Here is a 26,663-nt window from a genome sequence, read left to right on the forward strand (position 1 = left end):
TATTACAGGCTGGAGGGAACTGGAGAAAGCGTGCCGTGTGAGGTGCGTGAGGAAGGTGAGGGATTTGGTGGGGTTGGAGTGCACTGGGCCTATGTAAACTTAAGTGAGGCTGATCATCAGGTTTGGATCTCCATAAGGAAGACCTTTCTTTTAGGCCAAGCTTCAAGTGTTAAGATTTATTCTGCAGGAAATGGGAAGTCATTCAAAAATGTTCATTAACACCTTCTTGTTTGAGTTTATTTATTATAAAGGTACAAGTCAGCACAATGGAAGAGGCTGTAAGAGAGAGGTTGGGAGTAATGAGATCAATGGGGAGGCTGTTGCAATCCTCCAGGGCAGGGGGGCTGCTGCCTTGAGCCAGGCAATGAGCTAGAAGAAGAGGGTTGTGTGGGCAGGTGTTGAGAGACAGAGCCCGCATCACAGCTGAGCTTAAAATTCTACAGGGACAGGGCTTCATCCCAACTGGTTTTTCCTGCCTCCATTCTCCATTGCCAAGACTGACTACAATCACAGTCAGTGACAGACAGTGGGTAAAGTTTGTTCAGGGCCAAGCTGAGCCCCATCCCGGGTCGTACTCAGGCTGGTGCTGGCACAGAGCGGAGACGCTCCTTTGCCTGCGCCACAGAGGTTTAAGCAGCACATGTTAGGAATTCAAGCCGTGCTACAGGGCAGAATATCTGGTACCTGAAACACTGTGTCATCATGAGGACAAGATCACCTTCATTTTGACTTTGTCAATCATTGGGATGGTTCAGGGACCTTCTCAACACCACCCCACCAGGGGTGCTCTGGTGGATTACCCATCAGGGTTAAGCAGTTCCAATGCCTGGGGTAACCAATTAAGAGAATAAGATGTGAGCAGCCCAAACACACAACATGAGTCCCTTGGTCCATGTCACAGGGTCCAAAAAATGCAAGGAATCAACAGCTTTTGTCTGGATTAGTCTCTTCCCTTTGACCAGCATTTTAATCTGATGCAGGACTTGATCCTGGGTCCCAGTGCTATTTCTGAGACCCAGAGGGGAAAGAGCCATGAGCTTTCCTTCTCACTACACCAGTTCCCAGAGTGTGGCATCTTTGATGTCCTTGAACAGGACTTTGGGCAGATTTTAACTTTGCCCTTTCCTGCAGTGCCCCTCCAATTAATTGGTGGTGGCTGTGAGGAGCTCCTCAGAGCACACGGCCATGCTCTTAACTAAATGATTCATTCATCACTGCCAGGCATCCTATTACTTAGGATGGAGTGGGTCTTAGTTGGTATTGTGTCCAAAGTGATAGCCGGAGTTTCTAGATTCCTTTAAAACTGCTTCTACAATCATGTACCTCATTCTGATAGTCCTGCTTTAGGCCTCAGGGTTCTAGTATCCTCCAGGTAGTCAAAGCTCAGAGCCTAGAGCTTGCTGCAGATGTCAAGGCTTAGGGACATGCTGAGAGAGCCATCGTGTCCCTAAGTAGCACTACTGGTGGCTTCTTTAGGACACCTGGTGACATTTCTCCAACGGAGGGATAGTTCTTCTGCTCAGCCTAAGCAGGGCAATTGAGGGTTTTCTCCAATGAAAAGTAGATGCTGCCCACAGTGGTCTGCTTCAGTGGTGGTCCTGGATCAGCAGCAGTAGCCTCACCTGGGAGCTTGTTAGACAGGAATAATCACAGGCCCCAGAATCAGAGAGTATGTATAAAATCCCTGGATAATTTGTGTGCATATTACAGTTTGAGGATCCCCTGCTTTAATCTATAGCAGAGGTTTACAGTCCTGGCTGTGCATTAGAATCACCTGGGGAGCTGAAATATTCCTATCTAGCCCACTACAGACCAATTAAATTCAAACCTCTGGGGGCGAGGCCCTATCTCCAATATGCTTTAAAAGCCTTCTTACGAGAATCTAATATGCAGTAACCTAGAAGAACAGGGTTTCTCAATGAGGACCGCGGGAGAAGCATTACAATTCTCCATGCCTAAATGCTGAGATCCTGATTAAGTTGAGATGGGGGCTCATATCTGCATTTTTTTTTCTTTTTCCATTTCACCAATTAGGGATTGAGAATCACTGATCAGATAAGAAGTTCATTGTGGTTCCCCCCGGGCCCTGCAGAGATGCAGCGAGGGGAAGCAGTCTGGAGAATATGTGTGTCTCCTATTGTTCCTGAGCCAGCAGACTGGCTCCATAACCAGCTTGGGGGGCCCTCTCAGAGATGCATCAGGCTCTGGGAGAGGCTCTGCAGGCCTGGGAGCATATGGCATAGCACACGTAGTCTTGGCCTTACCTGCATATCAAGGAAAAACTATCAAATTTGCCCTACAGTGAAGACAGGCAGGGAGCTCTTAACCCTGCTTGCAGCAGGCATCAGGGTGCAAGACAAGCCACAGAAAGGGGTCTTTGTTACCCGCTTCCCTGCTGAGTCCCATCCTGCCCTGGTGGCATCAATGGGTGAACCCAAGGGGCCATCTGGCCTGGGCAAGTCAAAGGAGTAATTACAGAAAGAAGACATTTTGTGGGAGACACGGTGACATGACCTCAGTGGGTGGACAGAATAAAATTAGAAACATTCATTCTAGAAACAAGTTCTTACCAATTGGTTTTATTTTAAAGATGTGGCAAGTCCTCAAGTTCCAGACAGGCTAATGGAGCAAGTGGAACTTTCTGCCACACCTTTATTCTTTTGAAGGTTTTAAGGGACTGCTGTCCTCCTAGCTGCCTGCTTCAGGATCCCAGTTTGAGAAGCGAGTTCCTGAGGTGCACACAGGTGCCCGTTCTGTCCCTCATACTCCCTTTTTTCCTCCACAGCTGGCGACGTGGGACTCAGAGAAGGGCCTGAATGGCAGCCTGCAGGAGAGGCCCATGGGCAGCCGCCTCCAAGGACTGACTCTCAAAGTGGTGACTGTCTTGGTAGGATCATGGGCGTATTGGGGAGTTTACCATTCAGGCTTTTGAGCTAGAGGCTTCTCTCTGTTTGGCTTAATGCTGGGTTTGGAGAAAAGGGGATCTTGAGTCGTGGCTCGAGTGTTCATAAGGCCTTCATGGCAAATAATTTGGCAAATATTGAAGGAAGAGTAATGTTGGAGATTCTGCCCCAGCGCCTTCCACCGGAGGTGACCGGGCTGCTCTAGAGGAGGATTACTGATCTGGAACCACGGCTAAGCTTCCAAGCAGGCACAGCTCTACACGTTCCTGGGTATAACCAGTATCTTGACCTACTGCTGGTCCTTAGGAGAGCTTTGCTCATAGCCAGTGTCCCCAGACAGTTGCTTGGAGGAACACACCCCTCGGTTCCCCTGATGGCCCCATGTGACACAAACTTCATAACAAAGACCCTTTGTTGCCATTTGTCTGCATGGTTGTCCTGGCATCATGGATTTTTACATCTTTAAGAGACCTTAGAATCATCTTCCTATCAATTTCTTCCTTCACCTTTCCAGGGCCCTAGGAGACATTTTCAATTTACCTCTTATTAACTGGTCAGACCTGGCTCAAATGTCCCCTCGGTCACATCAGACATTGTCATCTCCTTGGCTCTAGAACCCTTTGGCCACAGTGTTCCTGCATCCCCTGTGTGCACATCACAGAATAAGCATTATACCATAGCCCCCCAGGCCCCCAGTTAAACTGAGATCTAGTCTCTGGGGCTGTTTGCCAAAAGCCCCCTTCTTGTTCAGTTTTATAGGGTTGTGGTGGGGAAGGCTGAGGTGTTTTCCAGAGAACCACATGCCCTACAGGAGTGCACAGGACACAGCACAAAATGTGTGAATGTGGCTTTGGGCTTGGGAACTGCGAGGTTTAATTCTGTCCTGTCCTTTGACATACGGTGTGACCTTCTCCCATGAATCAGAATCCATTTTCTAGTACAATCTGATAGATGTAATACCGTCTTCTCTCGATCTAATGTTATAGAGCTTTTACTGTCGTTCTTTATCCTGGATGAGAAGTAACCACATTTCTTATGTGGGTCCTGAAGAATTATGGTATTTCCTAAGGACAGAGTCCTGAATGTCACAAATAAAGGAATGAAAACAAATCATGTCATTCTGGCTATAGGGTTCTGAGCAGAGGCTGGGATAGCATCATACAGAACAGGTAAATCTCCATTCCTCCATCAATATGTTGATTGGAGGGATCTTCCTATCCGCTGTGCTCTGAGTGTCCATAAACTGCTTTAAAAAAAAAGGACAGAGATGTTCAGACTTCAGGAGAAAATTGGGTAAATACATGCCCATGCTCTCAAACATTCTAGAGCTATGATTCATCACATTAGTCGCTCCAACAATCCCCTGGAAACATGTGTGTTAATAACCTGTTATTTAATTGAAGAACATCCATTCTGTTGTCCTCAGGAAGAGCCTTTCGTGATGGTGGCTGAGAACATCCTTGGACAGCCCAAGCGCTACAAAGGGTTCTCTATAGATGTCCTGGATGCACTGGCCAAGGCTCTGGGCTTCAAATATGAGATTTACCAGGCCCCCGATGGCAGGTATGGTCACCAGCTCCATAACACCTCCTGGAACGGGATGATCGGGGAGCTCATCAGCAAGGTAGGTCCCAAAAGCAGGGTAATGGGGAAGGGTACCCTCATCTGCTTCTGGGGTGATATCTAAATTTGGCCCATTAGGCAGTTAGGACCTTGGAACTAGCTAAGGAGATCACAGGTTACCACTCTTCACTCATCAGAGCTCTCTTTTCTTCAACCCACCCCTCCCCATTGTACCCATTCCTATTCTTTAATTTTGTCATTCCCTGGCACTCTGTTTTCCTTCTGTGCCCACTGCTGCCATTCCTTTCAAGCCTGTCCACTGAGCCTGCTCTGTCATACACCCTTCCTGCAACCCTCCCCCACGTTTAGGCTGAAACAGGAACTTGGTTCTCACAGGAGGTATGAGTGAGGGCTTATTCTTTTCTCCCTCATGGCCCACAGCAGGGGTGTGTATACACAAGTTCATATGTATGTGTGAGTGTGTGCATGTGTCTGCATTGTTGTGATACATTTCCCAGCTCCTTAGATTAATTTCAGATAATGACACTTCCTCTCTCCTTATAACCTGGGTCCTCATTGAGACTCATGCTCATGGTATGAGGCCAGTTCACTGTGTCCCCATCCCCACCCCGTCATCCCATGACCTCTGGGTTATTTCCGTAGTCATTTATGATGGTGGCATCTGTTCAAGTTCTCCCTCTCTAGTGTTGCTGCTACCAACTCTGACATTGCAGACATCCCTGGGGCCAACTGTGGGCTCCCAGTGTTTTGACTGCCTCGCCGTCCACGATCTTGGTTTGTGCTCCATGTCAGTGCCTGACCCCATGCATTTTGTCAGCATCTTATGTGTTACCATCACTGTCCCACTCCATGACTATGACCTGTTGTCATGAGCCTTTTGAACCTTTGCTCCTAGAACACAGGTCTTTGCTTTATAAACCCGTAAAGGCAGACACAATCTCTCCAGTTCCTCCTAAGCTTTAAAAAAAAAAATTTCCTGCAGTACTAATTTATATAAAAAATTCACCCATTTTGGAATATACAATTCAGTGACTTTTAGGAAATCTACTGAGTTATGCAACCATCATCATCATCTAGTTTTAGAATAAGTCCATCAACCCAGTGAGATCCCTCACACTTATTTACAGTGAAATCCCATTCCAACTCCAGCCCTAGGCAACCATTGATATATTTCCTATCTCCATAGATTTGCTTTTGTGAACATTTAATGTAGATGGAGTCCTACAATATGTGGTCTTTTGTGTCTGGCCTTTTCCACTTAGCACATGTATTTGAGGTTCATCTTTCTTTAAGATTTCTGTGACCTTTTTAAAGATTTGGGTCATTCAGAGCATATGTAAGGACTAAGAAGAGATCCTGCCTGGTGTGTCCTCGGTGTTCCACCAGATAATCCTGTTCCCTTCATCTTTTGTGATTCTCTTTGTTTTTAGTTTCTTATTGTACTGAAACTCTGACTTGATTATATTATCTACCCTCTGACTTTGACTTCCAAGTTGCTACATACAATTAGAGAAGAAAATCACAAATTTGCCCAGATGGATATATGAATAGTGTATGGGCTCCAAACTCAGGTAGGCCTTCAGGACAGCTGAGTTCCTTAACTTGTTGGACCCCTTGGCTGTATCCCTTAGAGACTGTTTCAAAGTTTGTCTTTCTCTTCAAGCAACCCAAAAGCCTTCTCTCCTAAATTAAAACAAAGTGCTCCTGTATCAGGCAAAGAAATGAAGATTTGTGGGCTTGAAATAACTACTTCAACTACCTGTAAAATTCACATCTGCAGACACCTGCTCATACTCCAGGTTCAGAAGTGGGAGTGTTTTTCCCTGTGTTACAGGTCACCCCTCTTCCTGTGTCATAAGTCAATCCCTTTGTTCTTCTTCTGGACCTGGCTTCATAAATTACTTTCCCTTCTTCCTATGTTGTAAAGCTATCTTGTTCCACTAGATCTCTTCTTAGTCCTTACATATGCTCTGAATGACCCAAATCTTTAAAAAGAAATCCCCAGATCTTGAGTTTTTGAAAAGAGAGGCAACAACCAGAGATACAAATGTGACAATTCTACAGGAGAGCTTCACCATCATTACCTCCAGCATTTTTTCTTTATACTCTAGATATGTTGTTGGATTTCATGTTTATTATCTTATTTTATTTATTTATTTTTTGGATTTCGTAGTTAACATCAATACATCTGCCCCTCTAGCCCACATATTAAATCTGATAAAAATTTTTTCTGATAAAATCTTTTTATGTATGTTTTCCCAATTTATTTTTTTTTTAAAAGATTTTGTTTATTTGAGAGAGAGACACACACACAATGTGAGGGAAGGGGAGAGGGAATCTGAAGCAGACCCCTTGCTGAGCACAGAGGTCGACTTGGGGCTCTATCCCATGACTGCAAGATCATGATCTGAGCTAAAACCAAGAGTCAGCTGCTTAACCAACTGAGCCACCCAGGTGCCCCTAAAATAAACTTAGTTCTGATGGTATCTCCTACTTAGAAGTCCAAGAGTCAAGATCAGGATAATCATTGCATATTTTGGTTCTCTTGTGGTTGAAGGCGGGGAATGCTGGCCTATTATTGCCCACCATTATCCATCTAGTCTTAATTATCCTAACCTCCACCAATCTTGGCAGCTTTAATCTCACAGTCTAGTTCCATCTTAATGGAGTCTTTGTCTATTTTTAAAATTAAGCCCATCTTGGAAAGCAAAAGTCTTGCAAGGTACTTTTGGGGTCAAAGTAAGGCATGCCCAGAGAGTCCTCTCCCAATATGGCTTCACTATATGAAGAATCAACCTGAATGTTTGAGAGGCCATGAATTAAGGGCCATGGAAGGTCAAGAAAAATAGATAACCCTTTTATCTTGGAGGATATTACTCTCTGGCATAGAGTTTACATATAAAATAACCAGGGACTGTGACATTAATGAGATTTCAAGTAGTTGTACAACTCACCATAAAACTTCCAAAGCATCTCAGGAAAGGGAGACATCCATGTGGGCTAAAGAAAGTTTGGAGAAGCTTGATGGCAGTATAGAAGGATGCAGATAAGCCTAAAAGAAGATAGAAGGGACTTCTTGGTTGGGGCCAGGGATGGGGAAGAGGGAAATACTGGCAAAAGAAAGAAGAGAGTGAAAGTTTGTGAGGATAACAAGAAAATAAAGGAAAACTATTCAAACAGACAATGTTGATTTTTTTTTTTTTTTTTTACAGTATTCAAGGTCAGTCGCAGGGTGTCACCTCTTGAATCCATTTCCTCTGGACAGAACAACCCAAAGGGTAGAGGGCAGCCCTTGCCCCAGGGTGGGCCCCAGCAGGAAGCTGAGGACTGCTGTCTGATGAGTTGGTTTTGCCTTTCAGAGGGCAGACCTGGCCATCTCCGCCATCACGATCACCCCGGAGAGGGAGAGTGTTGTGGACTTCAGCAAGCGGTACATGGACTATTCGGTGGGGATCCTAATCAAGAAGCCAGAGGAGAAAATAAGCATCTTCTCTCTTTTTGCTCCATTTGATTTTGCCGTGTGGGCCTGCATCGCGGCCGCCATCCCTGTGGTGGGCGTGCTGATATTTGTGTTGAACCGGATCCAGGCCATGAGGGCTCAGAGTGTTGCCCAGCCCCGACCGTCTGCTTCGGCCACCTTGCACAGTGCCATCTGGATCGTCTACGGAGCCTTCGTACAGCAAGGTACGTTCCTGGTTTCCTGATGTTGCGGTCACATCTTCCCAGGGGCCTGGAGGAACGTGCCCATTGGCAGAGTTCTTAGATGCGTTTTGGCAAAGTCATTTTAAATGCAATTTTATTTAATCTCTAGGACAGTACTAATATCAGTCTGTACCCGATTTCTCTGAGTAATATCAGATAGAAATTAAATGAAGTGACAAGGAACTCAACTTCAAAGCCTGATTCTCCACTTTAGATAAAATTAACTTTGGAGTTCTGCTTTGTACTTTTCTCCCCTCCCACATTAGGTTGATTGTTATGCACATGGGGTTGTCAGATGAAACTGAATCTTGCTTAAATTTGAAATATTAATAGAAAAAAAAAAGTCACAATTGTTTTGCAATCATCTAAGCAGTCCTCCATCCATTCTTGAGATACAAAGTCTCTTTTCTCTGTGAAGTCTGGAGAGCACTTGGTAAGTTAGAGGATCTTGCAGTTTTGACCCAAGCAACAAATTGCAAAGTTCCTAACGTGAGTGTTGGCCTTGTTTGCACCATGGCAAAACATGTATTGCCTGTTTGCAAGGTTATATAAGAAGAGTCAGTGAAATGCTTTCTTCTGCTACCACCTAAAGGACCGAGGAGAAATAATTGGCCTCCATGGGGCAGCTACTGACTGCAAGTCACAGGCAATGGTTTCTGAAAATCCTAGGAAAAAAGTCATCCAGTGAGGGCTGAATATTAATAAAAGCGAGATCTCATTTCTGAGGTTTAAAAGAAAGCTAGGGAACCCTCCAGGTAGGAGGTAATTCTATATTTACAGAATTCCTGAGACTACTCTCTATGAACTTGAAACTGAAAAAGGATCTTACATCAGATTGCAGCCCTGGAAGTAGGCAACACAGGGAGTTAGAATCTTCTAACTGGAAGATTTTTATATTCAGAACTCTACCCCTGGTATTTTGACAAACATCACATCACTAAAAGGCCAATTCTGGATTTTTCGTATTTGGTGGTCTTCCATCCCTTTCAAAGACTGGTGGTCTTTGGAATCTTTCCCAGAATTGTCACAATCCCCGATAACTAGCCAGGAACTCACTTCCCTGCTCCCCACCCCAACTCCAGTGGTGTTTCCCTAAGCCAGGCGGCGGGGTGGAGGAGCTGGAGCATTTCTGGGGGTGGGGGGAGGATGCAGGGGAGAGCAGAAGCCCAGGACCAATCTATTTTGCTGGCCTCCTGTAGGTGGCGAATCCTCAGTGAATTCCATGGCCATGCGCATCGTGATGGGGAGCTGGTGGCTCTTTACCCTCATTGTGTGTTCCTCCTACACGGCAAATCTTGCGGCATTCCTCACAGTGTCCAGGATGGACAGCCCCATAAGGTAAGATCCATTCCTCCTTCCAGGTGTGGGACCATTCAGTTCCGAAAAGCTGTAAAGGCAGAATGCAGCTTAGTGTCATGGAGGCAGACGGACTTAGATCCCAGATTTGCAGTTTGATTATCGTCCTCTTAAATGCATGAAGAGCACCACTCCTCTTGTAGTTTACTTCATACACAATTATATAAATGCATAAATGAATTAAATAATACTTCTCTGAACATTTAAATGCTGCTTATAAGACTAAGAAATCAAAACATTAAAAATTAACAAATTAAATTTCCCCAGGCATTTAAATGTTGATTACAAACTTATTTAATCAAAATTTTCTAAACATTAAATTAAAATTAATTAAGACCACAAGTCTAAGGTATTTTTTCATATCTTCAAACTCCTTAAAATTATTTTTAAAAACATGTCATTATCACAGTGATTAGAAAACTTATTTTACTTATATTCATAAAAGTATAAAATTACTGAAGCCAGGGAATAAAAAACATTTCTTTGTTTTACCAAAGTGTTAAAAATATGGCATGAAAGAATTAGTTCAACATAGTGAAATAACTTGGGAATGCCTTTGTGTTTTGGAGCAGATTTCCACAAACTGTGTAAATTGCACGAGAACTTGGGAAAAGTGAAGGGGTATTGGAAATGTGGTTACTAAAGTGACAAAAGGCACAGATATAGTCTACATTTCCTCGGGTACAATATTGGCTTCAATATCACCTCTCACTTGATCCCTGATTATAGTGTTGTGTAATTTCTCCTTTATCATACTCACTATCATTACATGGATGCTTTCTATCTACTGCCCTAACTGGTCATCCATACTTAACCAGCTTCTATGGCTCCCAACAGCCTAGTTAAAAGAGTTCAGACTCTGGCCAGGATTCAATATTTAGTATGATGTTATCCAGCTTTATTTTTTAGTTGGCATTTTTATTGAGATAATTATAGATTCACATGCATTTGTAAGAAATAATGTAGTAAGATCTTATAATATCCTTTAACTGGTTTCTCCCAATGGTTACATTTTGCAAAACTATAGTATTTTATCACAACCAGGGTGTCAACATTAATACAGTTGACTGATTCTATTCAGATTTCTTTTCTTGTACTTATTTCTCTGTGTGTGCGAGTGTGTGTGTTTTGTGTGTGTGTGCATTGGATTCTACACAGTCTTAACCCATGTGTAGGGATTGAGCCCTGCTCTAGGCTCATGTTCTGCACAGAGTCTGCTTGTCTCTCTCCCTCTGCTCCTCCCTGCTGCTCACTTATTCTCTCTCTCTCTGTCTCTCTATAAAATCAATAAGTAATAAATAAAATCTTTAAAATGTCATTTTAAGTATGGTATATAGATGGAATTATAGCTCTTGGATTGCCGTTTTCATTTAGCATAATTCTTTGGAGGTTCATCCTGGTTGGTGTGTGTCTCAGTCATTCATTGCTTTTTTCTGCTTAGTAGTATCCCATGTACCACAGCTTGTTTAAATGTTCACACACTGAAAGACATCCAGGTTGTTTCCCTTTTATGCAATTATGAATAAAGCCACAATGAATATTTGCGTGTAGGTTTTGGTGTGAACACAAGTTTTCGTTTGTTTGTGATACATATCCAAGAGTGCAATTGCTGGGTCATGTGGTAATTGCATGTTTTATAAAAAAAAAATATGCTTTCTAAGAAAACTATCAAACTATTCCAGACTGACTCTGCCATTTTGTATTACTGCTAGTGATGTGGGAATGATCCAGTTTCTTTGCATCTTTGCCAGCATTTGCTTTAGCATCATTTATTGAAAAGCAATCCTTCCTTCATTGAGATGCTTTTGTAATTTGTCAGAAATCAGTTGGGTATATGTGGTCCATTTCTGAGTTTTCCATTCAGTTCCATTGATCTGTGTGCCTATCCCTTCATCAATACCACACTGTCTGGGTTACTATACCTGCAGAATAAACCTTAATATATTGGGCAGAGTGATTCCTCCCATTCTTTTTTCTTTTATTCAGATTGTTTTAATTATTCTACGGCCTGCATCTTTCCACATAAATTTTAGAATAAGCTTGTCTATGTTTACAAAAAATAATTTTCCATCATTTTGATAGGAATTACATTAATTATAGTTGAAATTGCATTAAACCAATAGATCATAACTTGCTGAGACTATCATGAATGGGTATTGGCTTTTTCAAGTGCTTTATTTTTTTGCATTGCTTGACATGACCATATGATTTTTCCTCTTTATCCTACTAATACGATAAGACTACACTGATTGTTTTTCAAATGTTGTATACTTTGAATGAATCTCACCTGGTCATGACCTATGATTCTTTTTTTAAAAATTAATTAATTAATTAATTAATTTTTATGTTCAGCGTAACAGTATTCATTGTTTTTGCACCACACCCAGTGCTCCATGCAATCTGTGCCCTCTCCAATACCTACCACATGGTTCCCCCAACCTCTCACCCCCTGCCCCTTCAAAACCCTGAGATTGTTTTTCAGAGTCCATAGTCTCTCATGGTTCACCTCCCCTTCCAATTTCCCTCAACTCCTTTCTCCTCTCTAACTCTGTCCTCCATGCTATTTGTTATGCTCCACAAATAAGTGAAACCATATGATAATTGACCTATGATTCTTTTAATATATTTTAGATTCTGTTTGCTGATATTCTGGTTGAGAATTTTTGCATCTAAATTTATGAGAGATATTCGTTTTCACTTTTATTTATTGTGCTGTTTCTGTCTATTTTTGGTTTCAGGGTAACTCTGGCTTCATAAAATGATTTAGGAAGTCTTTGCTCATTTTCTATTTTCTGGGAGAGATTATATAAAGTTGGTGTTAATTTATCTTCAGATGTTTGGTATAATTCTCCAGGGTAACCATCTAGGAGATTTTATATTCTTGGAGCTTTTAAATTAATAATTAAAATTTTCATAGCTATAGGGCAATTCATATTGTCTATTCTTCAAGTCTAGTTGGTTTATAGTGTTGTCATGTTTTCCATTAACTTGCTGATCTTCTGTTGTTGTTTATCAATTATTGAATGTGGGATATTAAAGTCTCCAGTCATTTTTTTCAGAACTGCCCATTTCTCCCTTCAATTTTATCAATTTTGATTCATATATTTTGGGGCCCTATTGTTAGGTATATATATGTTTCTAATTGTGTTTTATATTCTTATCAAATGACCCTTTTATCATTGTATAATGTCCTTCTTTTGTCTCTTATAAAAACTTCCGTTAACATTTACTTCAGCTAGTTAGTTCTCTTTTGGTTATTGTTTGCACAAAATATTTTTTTATTCTTTAATTTTCAATCTATTTGTCTTGGAATCTTAAGTGAGTCACTTCCATACAACATATAGTTCAATTATGTTTTTTAATTTGTTCTATCCATCTCTGTTTTAATTGGAGCATTTAACCCATTTATATATAATGTAATTAGTGTTAAGGAAGAACTCACTTCTGTTTGTTCTCTTTATGCTTTATACCTATTTTGTTCCTCGTTTCCCCCATTACTGCTTTTTTTTAATATTAAGTAGATACATTCTATATATCATTTTAATTCCCCTGTTGTTTCTTTTACTATGTATATTTTTAAGTTATATTTTTAGTGGTTGCCCTAGGCATGCCAATTAACATCTTAATTTATAACAATCTTATTAGCCAACTTTATTTTAATAGTATTAAAAAATGTTTCTCCTATATCACTCTGTTCCACTCCACCTCTGCCCCCAGCAATTCCTTTTTGAAGCTGTCTGATCCCTTACATTTTTGGAAGTACTTAAAATTTTTTCTCCAATTTATTCAATGGATAATCTTCTATATTCAATTTTTAAATTGTTATTTTTTATTGTTTTTTTACTTATTGAATAAGCTTCCTTATTGTTTTAAAACAACTTTAGCTATTAGAATGTATTATTAAAATACATGTTTATAGTTTTTAACTTTAATTTTTAAATTGTGATAAAATATGCCTAACATAAATTTTATCATTTTAATATTTAAGTGTAGAGTTTAATGTCATTAAGTACATTCACATTGTTCTGTAAACATTACCACTATCCATCTCTACAACGCTTCATATTGCAAAACTGAAAGTCTATATAATACTCTCCATTCCCCACTTCCCCACTTCTCCAGACTCTGGAAACCACCATCCTTTTTTCTGTCTCTCTAAGTTTGACTACTCTAGGTACTTTATATGAGTGAAATAATACAGTTTTTGTCCTTTAATGACTGGCTTATTTCACTTAGCATGTCTTAAAGTTTCATCCGTGTTGTAGCATCTGTCAGAATTTCCTTCTTTTTAAAGCTAAATAACATTCCATTTTATGTATAGACCACATTTTGTTTATACATTCATCTGTGGAGAGACTTGTGTTGCTTCCATCCTTTGGCTATTTAATAATGCTGCTATAAACACGAGTGCAGATATATGTTCAAGTTCCTGCTGTCACTACTCTTGGATAAATACTCAGAAGTGGAATTGCTGTATCATAAGGTAATTCTATGTTTAGTGTTTTATTAGGAACTACTTTATCATATTCTACAGCAGTTCCACCATTTCACATTCCCACCAACAACTCACAAGGATTCCAGTTCCTTCACATTCTCACCCAAACTTAATTTCTGTTTTGTTTTGTTTTTATAATAACTGTCCTAATGGGTATGAAGTGGTATCTCATCTTGGTTTTGATTGGCATTTCCCTAATAATTAGTGATGTTGAGCATCTTTTCATGTGTTTATGGCCACTTGCATATCTTCTTGGAGAAATGTCTATTTAAGTCTATTGCCCATTTTTAGTGGGTTGTTTTTGTTACTGAGTTATTATTTTTTATGTATATTCCAGATATTAATCTCTCATCAGATATTGATTTGTAAATATCTTCTCCCACTTTATGGGTAGCCTTTTAATTCTGTTGTAGTATCCTTGGGTACAGAGAAGTTTTTAATTTTGATGAAGTCCATATTATCTATTTTTTGTTGTCACCTTTGCTTTTATTGTTATATCTAAGAAATTATTGCCAGATCCAATGTCATAAAACCTTTCCCATATGTTTTCTTCTAGGAGTTTTATAGTTTTAGGTCTTACATTTAGGTCTTTGATCCATCTTGTTAATTTTTGTACGTGGTGTAAGTTAAGTGTCCTGCTTCATTCTTTTGCCTGAGAATCCGGGATCATGACCTGAGCTCAAGGCAGATGCTTAACTGACTGAGCCACCCAGATGCCTGTTCTTTTGCATGAGGATACCCAGTTTTCCCAGCACCATTTGTTAAAAAGACTGCTCTCTCCTCGCTGAATGGTTTCGACATCTTTGTTTGAAATCATTTGAACATATATGGGATAGTATTACTGAGCTTTTTATTCTATTCCATTGGTCTAAGTGTCTGTCTTCATATCAGTACCACACAATTTTGAGTACTATAGCTTTGTAGTACATTTTGAATTCAGGAAATTTGAGATCACCAACTTTATACTTTTTCAAAAATTGTTTTGGCTATTTGGGATTCCTTGAGGGGGAATTTTATTTTATTTTTAATTTTTATTTATTTTTAAAATTTCTTTTCAGTGTTCCAGAATTCATTGTTTATGCACCACACCCAGTAGGGGAAATTTTAGAATAGATTTTTCTATTTCTGCTTGAAACATAATTGGGATTTTGGTAGAGATTGCATTGAATTTGTAGATTGCTTTAGGTAGTATTGACATCTTAAGAATATGAAGTCTTTCAATCCATGAACATAGGAACATAAGATGTCTTTCCATTTATTTGTGTGTTTAATTTCCTTCAGAAACATTTTTTAGTTTTCAGTATACATGTCTTTGCCTTTTTAGTCAAGTTTATTCTTAGGTATTTTATTCTTTTTGATATTATTATAACTAGAATTGTTTTTGTATTTCCCTTCCAGATTGTTCATTATTATCATATAGAAATGCAACTGATCTTAGTGCATTGATTTTTTTTTTTTAATCCTACAACTTTGCTGATTTATTTGTTAGTTCTCATTGTTTTGTGTGTCCAGTTTTAAGGTTTTCTACATATCAGGTCATGATGTCTGACAGCAGATATACATCTACTTCTTTCTTTACAATTTGAAAATATTTTATTTCTTTTTCTTGCCTAATTGTCTATGACTTCCAGTATGATGTTGAATGGAAGTGGTAAAAGTGGACATTCTTGTCTTGTTCCTGATGTTGGAGGAAAAGCCTTGAGTAAGATGTTAGCTTTGAGTTTCTCATATCTGGCCTTTATTATATCAACATAGTTTCCTTTCCTTCCTAGTCCATTGAGTTTTTATCATGAAAGGGTATTGCATTTTGTCAAATGCTTTTCCTGCCCTGAGATGATGATGTGGGTTTCCCCCCCCCTTCATTTGGGTAACATAGTATTTTATACTAACGGATTTTTGTATGTTGAGCCATTCTTGTGTTTCAAGAATGAATACTGGTTGGTCCTGGTGTGTAATTTTTAAAAAATATGCTGTTGAATTCAGTTTCCTAGTATTTTGTTGAAGATTGTTGCATCCACATTACTCAGGAATATTGGTCTGCAGTTTTCTTTTCCTGTAGTATATTTTTGGGGTTTTGGTGTCAGGGTAATGCTGGCCTCATAGAATGAGTTAAGAAGTGTTCCATCCTCTTAAATTTTGGGATACGAATTTGAGGAAGATTGCAATTCATCCTTCTTTAAATGTAGATTGTATGTTTCTAGGAATTCGTTCATTTCATTAAGGTTTCCAATATATTGGCAGACAATTGACAGGTAGTATAATATAAATATATTTAATCTTCTCTCATGTCTACTTATGCATTCTAAATTGTTTTCATGATGTTCAGCATTCTATTACCATTATTACTGTGACTCCCCACCACCCCCACAATTGGAAGTTAAGCATCCTCTTTTAACCTTTATGCTTAAAAATACAGGCTTTAGGGTTAAAAATATAGGCATTGCTGTTTCTCTTTCAGAATCAAGCGTGAAGCCATATATTTTTCTCTCTCCCTATGTAAGATGATACTAGAATATCTTTTTGTTCTCCCCTCCTTCTACCTACAGAATCATGTTTTGGTATTATAATCTGAGATTTTAGGCCCAGTTTGCTATTGTTATTCCTTTCCTTCTCCTCCTTCTAATATTTGATGGTTTCTCTAATATATATATTTGGCATTTTCATTCTTCTGTTTTATTGCATCTACATTTATAGTCATTACTTGGATTGAAGTCTATGTTCCAGGGATTTCAGTGATTGTTGAAAGTCTCTCTATTCTGTGATTTAGCAATTGTTCATATTTTTATTTTGATGAATTTTTGTTCAGCTAGTGTAGTTATTTGAGCAATAGACCTAGCAGGAGTGGTATATTTTGTGAGAGAATATATCTGAGAATCTTTTTCTGTTGCATTTATTCATGAATTAAAACTGATCTGGATATAATATTCTTGTGTTATAACTTTCCCCCTTAATATTGTATAGAATTTGCTCTATTGAGTAAATTCTATAGAATTTGCCCCATTGTTCTTCCTGTGTGTAATGCTACAGAGAAACATGAGAATACCTCATTCACCTCCTTCTCCCCTCCTCTTTCCTTTCCTATCTTTTCTTCTCACTCTTTCCTCTATTCTTTCCTTTTTTTCTCCATCTCCTTTTTCTCCCTCATCTTCTCCTTTCTCCTTCCCTTTCTTTTGTCTTGTTCCTCCTCTTCTTTTCATGCCCTTCTTCTTGCTTTTTTCTTCCTCCCTCTATTTTAATCCTTCTCCTCTTCCTTCTTCTCCACCTCCTCCTTCTCCATGTCACTTTCTTCTTTTTTTTATCCTCCTTCTCCATGTCACTTTCTTCTTCTTTTTTCCTTTTTCCTCCTCCTCCTCCATTCTTCATTCTCCCTCTCCTCTTCCCCACTGTTCCCCCTTCTTCCTTCCTTTTCATGTTTTCCTCCCACGATTTCCCACTTTTTCCTTATCTCCCTGCTCATCTTCTTCCTTCTCCCATTCTCTCTTCTTCTGATTCCTTTTCTTTTCTCTCCCCTCCTTTTTCTTTTCTTCCTCCTTTACTTCTCCTTTCTTATGCTTTCTTCTTTGTAATTAACCTTAATATCTTTGAATTTTAAAACTTCCATCAATATTTAATGAATTGGCCTACATCTCATTAATTATGATTAGAATCCTGAGTTCTTTTTACATGCAAAAATGACCTGATAACCTTAGCTCAATAATTTCGTCATCTATTAAATCTTTCCTTATCTATTACATCTTTTGCATTTGTCTTTGTCTTGTTTCCAGGGATATTAACTTTTCTTTTTTTTTTTTTAAGATTTTATTTATGAGGAATGTTAACTTTTCATATGTTGATTCTATGAGTCCTCCATGTCTGTTGTACTCTCTTTGATAATTTTTCATTCATTATCCTTTTTCTTTTTATTTTGAGAGTATTTTAGTTTGTCTTTCAAATTTCTGCTTAGACTTTCTCCAGTGTTTGTATGTTTTTTAACAATGTTAATGAATACATAAATTCTTCTTGTATATTTGTGTTTCTCCTTAGTTTTTCCTCCCTGCCACTCCATTAATACCTCTTTCATGTCTCAACTACTCTTCATGGAATTAATTCTTAATTTTTTGTTATAGTCATTACTATAGTGAATTGTGCCAATAGAAAAACAAATATTTTTAAAACTTCATTTCCTTTAGCATATACTTTTCAAACAATTTGTTTTTAGTGTCTTTGATGGAATATAATATATTTACACATTATTTCTTTCATGCTAAATCCTTTCCTTATTCTTCCCTGTTGTTGTTTTGATGTTTAGTTTGCTCTACCTTGATTCTGGAGAACTCTTACCGTGAACAGGTAGGTATAGACTTCCTGAGTCTCCTAATAGTTCACCTGGCTGCAGGTAGAATCATCATCTCAGATCTTAACCTGGTCTTCTGAGTTTAGCTGGAGACTGCAATGTAAATTCCCATTATAAGCCCTGTGCTTTAGTGGAAATCTTCTTTTTTAGAGGTTTGCCCTGATAAAATTTCTGTTTCTAGAATCCTGATTGATGCAGCCCCTACAACAGTAAGAAAGGCCACTGTATTTTTTAACCTTTTTTTCTGGCAGTGCTCTTCTTTCTGTCAGAGACAAATGCCAGTGAGCTGGTGTTTCTGAATACTGTATTCTGCAAAGACCAGAGTAATTCAAGGGGCTTCATTATTAATAACTTGAACTGCTTTGTCTATGTAGATATAAAAGGAAATCCACTGAGATGATGCACTTTCAATACAAGATGAATTTCAGTCTTGCTATGTCTCACTAATTTGCTTCCCCACAATATGTGATAAGTGGGTAGCATCCTTTCCTAGGTTCATGATATGTGATCCCCTGTAGTTTACAAAATTCCATGGTTATTTCAATGGGTATCTAGAAGGCTTAAAGATGGATATCTGTCCTCTCTTTACTGATGAATCTTTCTTATTAATCCAAATGGTCTTCAGCCTATACATTTCAAACTAATATAAAACCATCCAATAATGATTATAATATGCCTTATAAATGTTCATATTCACTGTCCATGTAAGTGCCCTAGTCTTTAAAACCTATGAATTCCTTTAAAGGCATAGGGAAAGTTGGTATCCAAGAGAGACTGAATTTTTTAGAGAACAGACATATACTTAACAATTGCCTTAAGCAATTTTAACTCTTTTGTTTGGAGTGGGTATGAGGTCCATTCGGGGAAGGGGACATATCTTATAATTACTTTTATCTCCATTACAATTACAAAAAATCTTTACCTGTTATCATGATGAAAACAGGGTCATTTGGAAAAAGGTAGCACTGGTAGGTGGTTTGGCACTATAAGCATCAATGCCTGTATTTAGGAAATGCTTTGGTTAAAACTTCTAGGTGAGTAGAATTCAGAGGGTTCACATTTAGAAGGATTGAATTTGGCCTAGAGGCTCATGTTGGCAGGCAGAAGCACAGTGGCATGACTAAGAGATATAACAGAGTGCAGTTGTAATGAGCATTGACATTGAAGCTTGATTACCAGGCTTCAGATCCTTTCTCCCACTTACTAACTCTGTGATCTTGGGCAATTTACCTAATCTCTGTGTACTGCACTTTTCCCATCTATATGTAGGAGTAAGAATAGCATTTATCTCATAGGACTATTGAGGGAGATTAACAAACATATATATATTTTTTTTTTTATTATGGTTTTTTTTTTTATAATTTTATTTTTTATAAACATATATATATATATATTTTTTCCCCCCAGGGGTACAGGTCTGTGAATCTCCACGTTTACAAACTTCACAGCACTCACCATAGGATATACCCTACCCAATGTCCATAACCCCCCCCCAACCCCCCTCTGCCCAGCAACCCTCAGTTTGTTTTGTGAGATTAAGAGTCACTTATGGTTTGTCTCCCTCCCAATCCCAACTTGTTTCATTTACTCTTCTCCTACCACATTAACCCCCCATGTTACATCTCCTCTCCCTCATATCAGGGAGATCATATGATAGTTGTCTAACAAACATATATTTAGAACATTTACCTGGTGTGTAGAAAGGACCATATAAATCTAGATATAATTGTTGTTGACAAGGACCTTGGTAGTCAAAGTAATAGCTCTGAGATTTGGAGTCCTGGACTGAGGAAAAGCAGCATGACTGAGAGATGTGGGCAAGAAGATGCTAGTCTAGGAAACAGACAACTCTGTTTTGGGAATGTCACCAGCTGGCTCAGTGACATTAGTCACTTGTCCTTTCTCATTCTTAGTTTCTCTATCTGTAAAATGGTGAGGTTGTTGTAAATGGCCTCATCATGATATTTAAGATGTTTGTTCCTCTTTCCATTGAATTTGGAAACATCAAATTTGTAAACTAAAATGAGAAAATGCTTCCTACAGAAAAATTCTTGTGCTAAGCTTGGGAAAGATATATAATCCGTAAGAGCTTTGTCTTGTGTCCACACATTTATACAAGTTCAGAAGGGAAAATAAAAAGATTGAACACCCCAGCAATCTAATTTTCCCTCTAATCTTCTTGACATAAAAAATGACTTTATTCACACAAACTTGCTATAAGCTTTTTATTATAAATATCTTTATTATTATTTGCAGTCTTATGATAAACTGAAGATTCAATGACCTTGGGTGTGCGATGACTTCTTAGGGATAACACCAAAAGCACAATCGATCAAAGAAAAATTGATAACAGTTGGTCTTTACTAAAATTTAAAACTTCTGTGACAAAGATATTGGTAAGAGAATGAGAAGACAAGCTAGAGATTGGGAGAAAATCTTGGCAAAATACATATAAAATAAAAGATTTGTATCTAAAATCTATAAAGAACTCTTAAAATTAAATAATAATGGAACAAATAACCAATTTAAAAGCAGGCAAAAGATCTGAACAGCATCTTACCCAGAAGATTTTCATATGACGAATAGCCATATGAAAAGATGCCTAATGTCATAGATCATTAGAGAACTGAAAAAATAAAATAGCAATGAGATACCATGACTTTAGTATGGCCACAGTGCAAAACGCTGACAGCACCAAATACTGGTAAGGATGTGGAGCAAAAAGAACTCTTTTGTTGCTCGTAGGAATGGAAAATGGCCACTTTGGAAGAAAGTTTGACAGTTTCTTACAAAACTAAACCTACCTTTAGCATATGATCCAGCAGTCACACTCTGGTATTTACCCAAAGGAATTGAAGTCACATATCTACACAAAAACTTGCACATGAATTTTTATGACAGCTTTACTTGTAATTACCAAAATGTGGATGCCAGAAGTGAATAGATAAACTCAGGTACATCCACACAATGAAATATTTTTCAATGCTAAAATGAGCTATCAAGTTATGGAAAGACATGGAGGAACTTTAAAAACATACTAATTAAAAATTATTTATACCTATAATATTAATTTGTGGTATTATTTATATGTAATTATACATAAATATTACATTTATTTGTATATTGATAAATTGTTAAGTGTATTTTTTTAAATATAGAGAAAGAAAAAGATATATATGGGTTTTATTAAGACCTATCTTACATTTAAGATATATTTGTGGATAAAATGAGAAGTATATTATATATATTTGTGGATAAAATATTTTCTTTTATTGATCATGTTTTTGGTGTTGTATCTAAGAAGTCATGGTCAAACTCAATGTGGATCAAGCTGTTTGCAAAGTGAACTTAAAGGTTGTTTACCTATGGATTATTGTTAATTTGGATGTGAAGTTGACATTTTTAAAATTAATATATGGTTAAAGACATTGAACAGGAATCATAAACAGTTGGATATGGTGTGAGTTTACCTCACAAGCTGTTTGTTTGTTTTTAATATGTCAGCATAGTGGGTTTTTTAAATTTAATTTAATTTTTTCAGTGTTCCAAGATTCATTGTTTAAGCACCACACCTAGTGCTCCATGTAATACGTGCCCTCTTTAATACCTACCACCAGGCTCACCCAACCCCCCTCCCCTTTAAAACCCTCAGTTTGTTTCTGAGTCCACAGTCTCTCATGGTTTGTCTCCCTCTCCAGTTTCCCCCAACTCCCTTCTCCTCTCCATCTCCCTTTGTCCTCCATGCTATTTGTTATGCTCCACAAGTAAGTGAAACCATATGATAATTGACTCTCTCTGCTTGACTTATTTCACTCAGCAGATTATTCTGAGGATAAAGTTTTAAATATTAAATTTGAATGACGTTGGTGGTGCTAGCACTCCTCTGGTTCCCTCTGGTCCCACCATCCTGTTGTGTTTTTGTTTCTGTTTTTTACACATGCTGGTTTCTCAGTCTCACATACCCACCTTCCACCATCAAGTTACTCAAGTTGGTCACCTGTGACAGAGATCTGAATGACTTTTTGCCAGTTAGCAAGTCCTGTATACATTCTCGCTATTCAAACCATGTCCCACAGACTGGGTCTCATCTCAGATCTCCTGATTCAAGATTTGTATCTAAGTCTCCAAGTGATTTCTATTTACATTAAAGTTCGGAAAGCATTGCCTTTAATTAGAAAAAATGATCTGTAAAATTCTAATAGGGTGAGGGATTGGCTGCATCTAACAAATGCATTTTGACAAAGCTACACATCAGTTCCTGCCTTGGGGGCACCACAAACTGGGAAAGGATGGGGGTGTACATTAATGGTACTCATAAAAAAGAATGTGGGACTTCTACCTGTCATGATGGAGTAGCAGGTATCTGACTAAACTTTCCAACATCAACAATAATAAAACCTGAGGAAAAAAAAAATGCTGTCTGTAAGCATTTTAAACTTAAAGGCACAGGTAGATTAAAAGGGAAGGGAAAAGATAGACCATGCAAATAGTAAGCAAAAGACAGTAGGTTAGGATATCTCAGTATTCAAGTAGACCTCAGAGTTGACCCTTGACCAACGTGGTGTTGGGGGTGTTGACCACTGCACAGCCAAAAATTTGCATGTAGCTCTTTTTAAAAATTTTTATTTATTTTTTTTAAATTTCTTTTCAGTGTTCCAGAATTCATTGTTTATGCACCACACCCAGTGCTCCATGCAATACATGCCCTCCATAATACACACCACCAGGCTCACCATATAACTTTTGACTCTCCAAAAACTTAACTACTAATGGCCTACCGTTGATCAGAAGCCTTACTGATAACATAGTTAACACATATTTGTGTATGTTTTGTGTATCATATGTCATATTACTACAATAAAGTAAGCTAGAGAAAAGAAAGTGTTATTAAGAAAATCATAAGGAAGAGAAAATACATTTATAGTACTACTGTATTTATAAAAAAAAGTCCACAGATAAGTGGACCCATGCAGTTCAAACCTATGTTGTCTAAGGGTTAACTGTATACCATACAGTATTATAAGGAATAAAGAGATATGTATATGATGATAAAGAGAGCACTTGTATCAGGAAAACAATTCTAAATATGTATGCACCTAATAAGGAAGCATCAAAAAGTCTATGACGTAAAATGTGACAAGTCTAATGGGAGAAACAGAAAAATCTAAAATAGTTCAAAATTTAACTTCATTCTATTAGAAATTGACCTCTCAAGTAAACAAAAACCAGTAAGTCTGTAGAAGATCTCAACAACACTATCAACCAACTTGACATGGTTGACATTTATAGAATACTACACCCAACAATTGCAGAATACACATTTCTTTCAAGTATACAGGGAACATCCAGCAAGACAGATAATTTCTTGGGCCATAACTTTAAATCTCAATCAATTTCAAAAAAGTAAAGTCTTACAGATTATATTCTACCAGTATAGTTAAGTTAAATTAGAAAATAATAAAAACAATCTAGAAAATCCCCAGTGAAATTAAAATAACATAGGTCTAAACCTATGAGTCAAAGAAAAAAAAATCACAAAAGAAATATAAACAATATTTCTAATAATGAAAATAAAGCATATCAAAATTTGTGTAATACTGCTAAAATAGTGCTTAAAGGAAAGTTTATGGTTTTAAATGCCTATTAAGAAGCCAAAGAATAGGGGCACCTGGGTGGCTCAGTGGGTTAAAGCCTCTGCCTTCAGCTCAGGTCATGATCCCAGTGTCCTGGGATTGATCCCCGCGTCGGGCTCTCTGCTTAGCAGGGAGCCTGCTTCCTCCTCTCTCTCTTCCTGCCTCTCTGCCCACTTGTGATCTCTGTCTGTCAAATAAATAAATAAAATCATTTAAAAAAAAGAAGCCAAAGAGTACTTGAATTCATGATTCTTAGTTCCCCCTTTAAAAGGATAGAAAAGTAAGAATAAGCTAAACTTAAAATAATTTTAAAGAAAGAAATGGAATGTGTACAATAATATAGAAAATTAGCAAAGACGAAAGTTGTTTTTTTGATAAATTTAATATGTTGGTAAACCCCAAGCAAGACTAATCAAGCAAAATAAATGAAAAAAATAAAAATAAATGAAAGAAAACTGAAATGATCAATATCAGGAATGCAAGTGGGGATTTCACTTTAGATCTTGTGGACATTAAAAAGATAATAAGGCAATATTTTGAAAGTTGTTTAGCAACTTTATGCCAATAAATTAAACAACTTAGATGAATAGGGATACAGTTTTTTGAAAAACACAGGTTATAAAAACTGATTTGAAAAGAAATAGAAATCTGAATATCTATATATCAAAGATAGTGGATTTGTAAGCCTCACCACAAAGAAATTCCAGGCCCAGATGGCTTCACTGGTGAGATCTATCCAGCATTCAAAGAACTGAGACTAATCGTAAGTTCTTTCAGAAAATAAAAGAGGAGAAAATGTTTCTAAATTCATTTAATGAAACTGCTATCACTCTATATCAAAAACTGAAAAAGATAGGACAAGAAACAAAAATTATTGGCCAGTATCCCCCACGAACTTAGATACAAACATCCTCAACAAAACAGGAGCAGACTGAATTCAGCAATGTGTAAATAGAGTACGTTGTTTTCAAGTAAAGTTTTTTCCACTGGGATACAGTTTTGTTTCAGTATTTGAGAACCAATCAATGTGATTCACCACATTAACAACGTATAAAGGACAAAAATGTGATCTTCATCTCAAGTAATACAGACAAGCATCTGACAAAATTTAACACCCAGTCATTATTTAAGAATAAGTAAATAAAAGGAAACTTCCACACCCTGATAGGCCTAGGGAATTGATTGCTAATAATATACTTAATGATGACATTTTTATTGTACTTCCCAACATTGTGGTGTGTGTCCCTGCCTGACCAAGAAGCAATAAAAGAAATAACAAATGTACAGACTTGGGGCTCCTGGGTGGCTCAGTCATTTAAGCATTTGTCTGCCTTTGGCTCAGGTCATGATCCCAGCACCCTCGGATCCAGCCCTTTTGGACTCCCTGTTTAGCAGGGAGTCTGTTTCTCCCTCTCCCTTTACCGCCCCCCCACTCCTGCTTTCTCTCTTTCTCAATTAAATAAATAATATCTTTTTAAAAAAAGTATACAGACTTAAAAGGGAGAATTAGCCCTGTCTTTATTTCCTGATGGCATGATAGTCTTTGTAGAGAATCTTAACAATCTTCTAATAAAATTAAATCTAATAAATAAATCTTTATAATTTGCAAGAAACAAAGTCACCATATAAAAATCAATTATATTTTTATATACTAACAACTGAAAACTGGCAAGGAAAATTTTTTAAAAATTACAGCATCATCAAAAACATAAAATTTTTAGGGATATATTTTAAAAGATGTGAAAGAATTATATCCTTAGTGGAAAAATTATTGGAGGATATTGCCGAGAGAAATTAAAGATCTAAAAACAAATGGACAGATGTCCAATATTCATGGATGGGATTGGAATACTCAATAATGTGGAGATGGAAGGCCTTCCTAATTGAGCTATAGATTCAATGAAACTACCATCAAAAGTCCAACAGAATACACACACACACATATGCACGCAAATATACATACACATACACATAAACACACACATAAACACACACACACACATAAAGGGTCTAGAATGGGGAAAGAATTTTGATGAGGAACAAAGTTGGAAGACCAACACTATTTCAGGACTGTCTACAAAGCTGTAGGGGCATTCTGCATGCCCTCCCTAACTTTATCTCCTATAAATTCTCAGTCTTCTTGCTTCCCTGGCTCCTGTCTGCTCATCAAAGCTCACAGGTCATTTTGTGCTTTGGCTTTCACTTAAGCTAATTCATGTTTTTGGAATGCTGTTCTCTGCTTTTTTACCTGGTCAGCTCTGACTCATCCTTCAAGCTTCTGCTCATCTCCTCTGAGGGGCCTTCTTGAATACACCTCAAATTAAATCACCGTTTTCTGTTTTTCTCTTCATAGACTCCAGTACTTTTCGTTCTTGGCAGTTATCACACTGTGTAACTATGTGTTTATGTGCATATTAGACCTATGCAATGAGGGAGCTGACTTTGGTGGTTTTGTTTTTCTCTATTTATTTTTATCTTGAGGGCAAATGCTTATACCTGGTATACATATCGGTCTCCTGCTGGGCAAAGTGTTGACAGAACACCTTTTTCTAAAGGTCAAATAGAAGATTTTCCACACCTTTTGCATTTTTTTCATCCTTCTTATTCCTCTTTGCTCCTGTATTCATGGATCCATTAGCATTGTGTGAAATTCAGTT

The 26,663-nt window shown here is 37.8% G+C and overlaps 1 protein-coding gene across 4 annotated transcripts in view; it reads left to right on the top strand.

Moving 5' to 3' along the window:
• GRID1 (glutamate ionotropic receptor delta type subunit 1) overlaps window positions 1-26,663 on the top strand; it is a 680,604-nt gene that overhangs the window by 564,393 nt on the left and 89,548 nt on the right. For all 4 annotated transcript variants that reach the window (XM_032838417.1, XM_032838432.1, XM_032838424.1 and 1 more), the window contains exons 9-12: window positions 2,786-2,887; window positions 4,330-4,527; window positions 7,847-8,171; window positions 9,389-9,527. In XM_032838417.1, coding sequence (XP_032694308.1) covers window positions 2,786-2,887; window positions 4,330-4,527; window positions 7,847-8,171; window positions 9,389-9,527 — 764 coding nt within the window. The remainder of the gene's footprint in view (window positions 1-2,785; window positions 2,888-4,329; window positions 4,528-7,846; window positions 8,172-9,388; window positions 9,528-26,663) is intronic.

This window comes from Lontra canadensis, unplaced genomic scaffold, assembly GCF_010015895.1.
Source record: "Lontra canadensis isolate GAN:19392208 unplaced genomic scaffold, GSC_riverotter_1.0 scaffold3, whole genome shotgun sequence".
NCBI classification, from domain to species: Eukaryota; Metazoa; Chordata; class Mammalia; order Carnivora; family Mustelidae; genus Lontra; species Lontra canadensis.